This window comes from Prionailurus bengalensis, chromosome B1 (genome assembly GCF_016509475.1).
Source record: "Prionailurus bengalensis isolate Pbe53 chromosome B1, Fcat_Pben_1.1_paternal_pri, whole genome shotgun sequence".
NCBI lineage: Eukaryota > Metazoa > Chordata > Mammalia > Carnivora > Felidae > Prionailurus > Prionailurus bengalensis.
The window spans coordinates 7,134,912-7,142,643 of record NC_057344.1 but is presented as its reverse complement, the minus strand read 5'-3'; the positions used below and the strand labels follow the sequence as shown (position 1 = coordinate 7,142,643).

At 49.0% G+C, this 7,732-nt stretch overlaps 1 protein-coding gene across 1 annotated transcript; it reads right to left on the bottom strand.

Annotated features, from left to right (window-relative positions):
* Positions 1–934: 934 nt before the first annotated feature.
* Positions 935–5,171, bottom strand: DEFB108B (defensin beta 108B). Its single transcript, XM_043555239.1, has 2 exons — positions 5,042–5,171; positions 935–1,109 (listed from the first exon to the last, which is right to left on the bottom strand). The coding sequence occupies exons 1-2, from the start codon at positions 5,169–5,171 to the stop codon at positions 946–948; spliced, it is 294 nt and encodes a 97-aa protein (XP_043411174.1). The 3' UTR covers positions 935–945.
* Positions 5,172–7,732: the final 2,561 nt, after the last annotated feature.

Genomic DNA, 7,732 nt, shown 5'->3' with positions numbered 1-7,732 from the left:
CTGTCCCAAAAATAAATAAAAACGTTGAAAAAAAATTAAAAAAAAAAAAAAGGGAAGAGAGAGGCTGCAGGTTAGTTTTGAGTGTTAGGATGTGAGAAGGATTAAAGCCCGGTGTTGGCTTTAAAGATGGGTGAAGCATAATGGCCCATGATGCACAGGAACATTCCACCATTGCTGCCCTAACCACGGAGGAAGGGAGCCATAGAGCTTCCAGGAGGGAACTCGGCCCTGCCGATACCTTGATTTTACCCCATTGAGATCCACGTCCGTGGATCTCTGGTTAGATTCTGACCGACAGAGCTGTCAGATAATGAATTGTTTTTGCTTTAACAAAACAAAGATCTGTGGTAATTTGTTAGAGCAGGCAGAGGGAGCAATGCAGTGGCTTACAGGATGGGAGGAAAGCTGAATGGCCATGCCCAGTGAAAGTGGGAACTTGAGAAATTCCATGGATCTCAGCCAGAAACACATGGACAGGCCAGAGCGCTACCTCTGGAAAGAATGTAGAAGAGGTTGTCTCGTATCTGGGTGCTGCTCTGTCTGGGGAAATTTCCCGTACGTTGCCTCTTTGTCAGGGAAGAGACGCCATGAGGCTGCATGGAAGGAAGTAACGCATTTTGCCAGTGGAAAGGGGAGCGGTGCCCCCAGATGCTGGGTTCGGGGGCAGCAGTGCCTGGTAAAAGATAGGTATGATCACAGCTCCCCCACCCAACCCTGGTCACTTAACTAGAAGCTTGTCCACACCCGACAGAAAGATGGGGACCAAACAGTGATGGAGTGAAAATGTACAAGATGAACTTTTGAAGTCGGTCTTGTGCTTGCTCATTTTGCTTTATTATTTATTGAGGACTCCATAAGAATCCCTGTGAGAAGACAGAAAGAGAGAGAGAGAGAGCACAGAAGAGAGAATAAAACGTCAAAAGAAACACAAAGCTTCAAAAGAATTCATCTTTCCTTGGGTGTTGTAGGCTCGATGAAGGGCTCATTCCCCACGGGCAGGCAGCATGTTAGGTCATTTAAACACTGCCCAGCATGGACTTCTTTTTCAAGGCAAAATTCCTGGCAGGAGCCATTTGGGGGCTCACAGATCTCCTTGAATTTGCCCCTGGCTGTGCAGAAAGGAGGGTTATTATAACTATTTATAAGACTCCCTGAACTAAAAACAAAATTTTTTTTTACTATTTATTTATTTTTGAGAGAGGGGGAGGGGGGCAGAGAGATAGGGAGACACAGAATTTGAGCAGGCTCCAAGCTCCGAGCTTTTAGTACAGAGCTCAGCTCGGGACCCGAACCCATAAACTGCAAGATCATGACCTGAGCTGAAGCCCGGATGCCACCCAGGCACCCCAAAGGCATTTTTCTTACTTTTTTAAATTGTTCTTTGCTAGTGAATCTTGTAGATTGCACAATGTCGTATCTAGCTTTTTGCTTTCAAAACAGAATCTAGAGTCACCAAGCACATACAAGAGGATCTGGTCTGCTTAGTCAACTTCCAGGTGAGGAAATGAGGCCAAGAGAAAGAGAAGCACCTTGGCCAAGCTCGATGATTGGGTGAGGGCGGGAGCGGGACAGAGGTGAAACCGTGTTCTCGGCCCCATTGTATTTCCCCTTCCTGCTTCCACTCGGTACCCCCTCCCCTCTCCTGGCTTCCCACGGAAAAGCTTCAGGCCCACTGCAAATGACCCCTGAGGGCAGCAGGAGAGATCCCAGTGCACCCAGCACAGGTATCAGAAACGGGTTTGCCTCTGCTTTTCTAAACACAACACTACTTTCCTTTCTTTTGGTTGAGTGACTGAAAACAAAACAAAAAAGAATTAGTTTTCAAAATTTGGAAGCTGTAAGACTTCATTTCCTATCTTCCATGCAACCCATCTGGTTAGTGAGGATGGCCGCTTAGTAAGTACCAGTCAGACGGGTCTGTGGCAATGCCACGTGGACATTTTAAGCTGAAGTTCCCAGCTCTGTGTGCTCCTGAGTTAATGTCCTCGGATATGGCTTCACCTCTCACCAGGTCCGGGAGTCCGAGAAAGGAGGCAGGACAGTGGAGCCCTGGTGGGGAGGAGGTGAAGACCAAGCCTTGAGTGACAGTTAGCTCCCTCCTGCAGCCTGGGGGAGGCCCTCACTTTTTTTTTTTTCAATATATGAAGTTTATTGTCAAATTGGTTTCCATACAACACCCAGTGCTCATCCCAAAAGGTGCCCTTCTCAATACCCATCACCCACCCTCCCCGCCCTCCCACCCCCCATCAACCCTCAGTTTGTTCTCAGTTTTTAAGAGTCTCTTATGCTGAGGCCCTCACTTTTCACAGCCTTGACTTTTCCTCTATAAAATACAAACAATAGACTAGAGCATCGAGACCTTGTCAACGACAGCGAATGATTTTATGGTATCTGCACCTGTCATACATAGCTCCTCTGCTCATTGTAACAAGGATAAATGCTCTTTTGTTTTGGTAAGAAAATACTTCTGCATCGTTTAAAAGAATACTTATTCTGGGGCGCCTGGGTGGCTCAGGTCATGATCTCGCAGTTTGTGAGTTTGAGCCCCACCCCACGTTGGGGTCTGTGCTGACGGCTCAGAGCCTGGAGGCTGCTTCAGATTCTGTGTCTCCCTCTCTCTTTGCCACCCCTCTGTCTTAAAGATAAACATTTAAAATAAATAAATAAAGGAATACTTATTCTTCCCTTTAAATTAGAGAAACATTTTCAAGTTAAGTCATAATGAGCTCAGCCAGGCTTTTACATATTAGCTCTTCACAGTGGGATGGAGTAGCTTGACCCCAGACCCAGAGGTATGATTCCAGACTGTTGTTCACGCCAAACCCTCGCGCGTGTGGAACGGTGGATATACTTCACACACATGCACACACACAGATTATTACTAAGGGCAAGATGCAATGAAAGCCCTGGAGAGACAGCCTCAGACACTCCCAGTACCATACTGCTGCCGTGATTTTCCATCCAAAGCCTGCTTCTGCAGGGCGGAGGGCCTGAAGCATCCCAACCTTGTGTTGCCTTTGGCTTTTGTCACTCTTTTGGTCATGTCTTATTCCTCTCCCACCTCTCACTTAGGGAAGCTCTCCTTCATCCTGTGCCACAGCTGTTTTGGGGCTTGGTGACTCTCTCCTAGGCTCTACAGCCACCAAAGTGACTGGCCTGTGACTTCTTGGGAATCAGGGGCCATCATATCTTCCTTGGCATGCCTGCTTCCTGGTAAGGGCCTCCCCTACTGTGGGAGCCTGACAATATCTGATAAACTGGACCAGCTTCCCACCCCCAGCCTCTGCGCACCCGAATCTCGCCCCCGCTGCTTCCTCCAGAGTAGCTCTCCTGGAACCGAGTTGCAGCCACTTTATAAGCCGTACCCTCCCCACCAACCTAAAGTACTGTCTACCTGTTCGCAGTAAGCAGTCCCTTAAAACCCAGGCTTCGCTGGGAAAGTCGGGATTCACCGAGACTAGGCGTGCCTCCCATTATATTTTCTGGTGGAAATTTTGGGAAGCATCCTTTTGCAAACAACATAAAACGCAAGAGTCAACAGTTCCCTGACGAATAAGAGGACGGCCCAGCTCCTCTTATCTGTGCCTGTTTTCCTATCCCTTCCCGAACTTCGAGGCCCCGAATTGTCAGGAGCAGATGACAAGACATTCCACTTGATGGAGACCACTACGTTGCTCGTGCCTCCTTGGAGCTACAGGTCCCGAGTTTTAGGGAATTTAATGATCCATTTTGGGTATCTGGCCACTTCCTTGGGTGAAAGCGAGGAGTGCCCACCCAATTACATGTCTGTGCAGGGCGCCTCACACCCGTGACCCATGTTTGCACGCTGAATGCAGGAAGATACACTCCACCGGGGTGTCGTTGCTGATGCCTGTGTTTAAGTTCAACTTTGTAAGACTAGATGTAGGAAAGGGGGGGAAAAACTAGGGGTTGGGGTGGAGCCTCCAGGGACAGAGTCAAGCACAGGACACCAGCAGCACGAAGGAGCCAAGGATTGGACATTTCTTTTTTTTTTTTTTTAATTTTTTTTTCAACGTTTTTTATTTATTTTTGGGACAGAGAGAGACAGAGCATGAATGGGGGAGGGGCAGAGAGAGAGGGAGACACAGAATCGGAAACAGGCTCCAGGCTCCGAGCCATCAGCCCAGAGCCCGACGTGGGGCTCGAACCCACAAGCCGTTAGAACATGACCTGACCCAAAGTCGAACACTTAACAGACTGAGCCACCAAGCGCCCCCATTTTTATTTCTTTTAAAATACTTTTTCACTTTCCTTTTGATTTATTCTTTAACCATTTGTTATTTAGATTACAAATATTTGAGGATTTTCCAGTGATCTTTCTGTCATTGATTTCTAACTTAATTTTATGGTAGTCAGAGAACTATTTTGTATGAACTGAATCTTTTAGAATTTATTTGGAATTATTTAATGGACAAGAATATTGCCCATGTTGGTATATGTTCCATGTACATTTTAGAAGTATGTGTATTGTATCATATTTAGGTTAAATATTTTATGACTGTCAAGTAGGTTAATTTGATTGATAGTGTTTATTTTTGGGACAGCGAGAGACAGAGCATGAACGGGGGAGGGGCAGAGAGAGAGGGAGACACAGAATCGGAAACAGGCTCCAGGCTCCGAGCCATCAGCCCAGAGCCTGACACGGGGCTCAAACTCACGGACCGCGAGATCGTGACCTGGCTGAAGTCGGACGCTCAACAGACTGCGCCACCCAGGCGCCCCTGGATTGGACATTTCTTAGGTCAGAGTAAGCCTTTCGAGGAGTCCCCCTGGCTCGTCCCTCTGCCGGGGCCCCTACAGCTCTGGTGGGGCTCTTACGCCAGTACCTTGGAATACCCTGGGCTTTTGCTGCAGGTAGGCAGAGGACGTTGGAAACCAACAATTACTAGAAGAGATACCCATTTGGGGGGTTATGTGGGTCTAGAAAATACTGGTAAACTTGCCTAATTAAATCCATCTTCAGTGGTGGAGCAAAGAGGGTATCAGACGCTTGAAGCACCCTGCCTTCCCTTCATCTGACCGAGAGCTGCTAGCGGGGACTGATGAGTCAGGCGGCTGCAGGCCCCAGCCACGGGGTCCTCCGGTTTCCTGCGAGCCCGCTGCTCGGGGTTCAGGTGACGGCGATTTTGCTCCAAGTACTGGATCCCCATAAGGTCTCAGGCACTCGACTCTTACCGAGACTTCGGCAAAGTTTCTTTTGTTACCTGGTAGAACTTGGCTCATAGACAACGGTAAAGAGGAGGGCTGGAGAGAGGAGAAAGCTTGGCTTCATTTCCGAGAGGCAGAGAGGACTTCCGTCTGCGGCTCTCCAGCACTGGCAGAATGTCTTTGTCTGGATGATAAGCACCCTTCTGTACCTCAGTAGGGATATTCATGGACCCAGGTGTTCTACGCATACACAATTGCCTTCAAGGGAAGACTGGGCATCCTTGTGCGGTCGGGCACTCAGTTCAGTAGGAGGACGTGGGTGCACCGTTTGATCAGAAAAGCTTATTAAATGGGGACAGAAGCTCCAAACACCTTGGCGGCAGATCAGAGTGTAGGAACAGAGCCATCTATATCAAGTTACAAGGAGAAACCAGTCGGGTTAGTTAGTGACTAGACATTTTGTCGGTGAATGCTGCCCAGGCTTTCCTAATAATAACCACCACGCTCGCTCCTGGTCTGAACGCCCTCGGTGCCCTGCTCCTGGGACGGTGCTTACCACCCCGTGTGTTAGTCTGCTGAACACATACATACTTCCCCCACGAAGGTGTGGGCTTCTTACTTGTGGGGATCACACTTTGCTCCTTGAAGCGTGAATCACATGGTCATTTACTTTCAAACGCTCCTCATGAAATGGAACAATGCGGGGCAGTGACATGCCACTGAACGTGGAGACACAAGGTCTGGATGGAGGTGCTGGATCTCCAGACCTGCTACTGACTAGGCGTATGGACGTTGGCAGAAGATCGTCTTCCTCGGATGTCCACAGCGCCCGTACAGATCTGGATCTGTTGAATCCACATCGGGGGTCTCTTAATCATTATTGTGTGTGCGACTAACAGGGAAAGTTGCTGTTTAATGTGGACCTGTAGATGCACTCTCAACATTTTCAGTGTGGTAGGGTGGGGTGGAGCCTGGAAGTCTGCTTGAACAAGGCTCCCCGGTAATTACTCTGAAATTTATTCTGGAATACTCATTGGAAGGTGTCAACTTGAATATTCTCGAAGCTTCTTTGTAGCTCCAATATCAGAAAATCCTAAGTTCGCTTGTCTTAGGATAAACCTCATGTTTGGGTTTTGTGACTGACAACAGTGCAGGACCAGAGCCCTTCACCCTCCGCTCAGTATTCTTCTCCTGAAGAGGTCCACGCACGGGTCTCTGTGCTCACGCATGCCCGCTGACAGCTACCCTCTCCCTCCTGTGGCTCACATGTACAACCGTGGAACACAGGGAGTGGTGCAGTCTTAGGACTCTGACTCCAACCCACCCCATATGCGTGCCTCGTCATTCACGTAGAGGAGGATGTACCATGATCGCTACCTCCTTAGTTTAATATTACTGTAACTACTAAATTCATTAGTATTTCTGTCACTTTGTTCATTATCATGATAGTTCTGATTGTTATTCACCATTAATTTTTATTAATTATTACCATTCTTACTGTGGGTCATTTTTGTGGGGTTATGCAACACCGAAGAGAGGCTGACTGTTGATTAAGGCTGCATGATTTACTGAAGATGATTTCAGACGCGCACATGCCAGCTGCAACCCTACTCTCACTCCACTGCCTGGGTGTTCTTGCACTTTCAGAGCCTCTGGAAAAATGTAGCAATACCCCTGAGGACCCAGCAACCACGTTTGCTGTCCTGTCTCCTTGTCACATCCAAGTCAGCACTAAATGCTCTAAGCTAACTCTGGGGCACAGGATCCGCTCCTGCAGGCGTGGACGAGTCACGAATGACATCCATGGCATTCCCAAGACTCTTCTGTAGGCAGACAGGGTGTCCAGGGGGAGCACTCTTGATCTGCTGAACCCCTAAAAATTTGCAAGTCCCCTCACGATGCCAGCACCTCTTGTTCTGGCATCGATGACCCAGGGAGATCTATCACAAAATTTTCTTCTAAGTCTACTCAGGGTCCTGGGAACTGCCCTGTTGTCCTGGGAAGGACGGACAGGGTGTCTATACCGGCATGTGCCTCCTTAGAATTTGATGTCCGCTGAGAGCACAGAAACTGCCATTGCCACACCCGAAGAGTGTCCTAGGCCTTTCTGAACCTCTGGAAATAGTCTAAGTACCTTCAGGTGTCTTGGAAATGCAGGTACTGCCCTGGAAGGCACAGAGATGATGACCCTCTGGCCTGAGCAAGGACGGCCTTCATGAAGTAGGTCAGGGCATCCTTGAACTACTTGTGTTGGTCTGTCGCCCCCTGCTGGTCCAGGAACAGCATTGAGGACACCTTCCCACAGCCCCCCTGCAGTTGCCCTGCACGGGCCTCCCCCAAACAAGTCCCCTAGGGTTCTGTGGGGGAGAGCTGTTGGAAGGGCATCCAGGCAGCGAGAGCTGAGGCAATGCTGGGACCTAACGTGGGTATAGTCGGGGCCTCTATGTGCGGAGGGTGGGTCTGACTCCTGCCTTCCCTGCTTGGAGCCCAGCCCCGTCATCCAGAAGGCAGAACTTCTGAAACCCGGTGGGTGCGCAGTGATGGGCAGGCCCAGGACTGAAGT

Bases quoted from the DNA above. Each gene is read 5' to 3' on its own strand.
- DEFB108B (XM_043555239.1), bottom strand. From the start codon at position 5,171: ATGGGGATCCAGTACTTGGAGCAAAATCGCCGTCACCTGAACCCCGAG. The intron at 1,110-5,041 runs GTCAGATGAAGG...CTTTCTGCACAG, and splicing joins GTCCCCGCTAGCAGCTCTCG to CCAGGGGCAAATTCAAGGAG.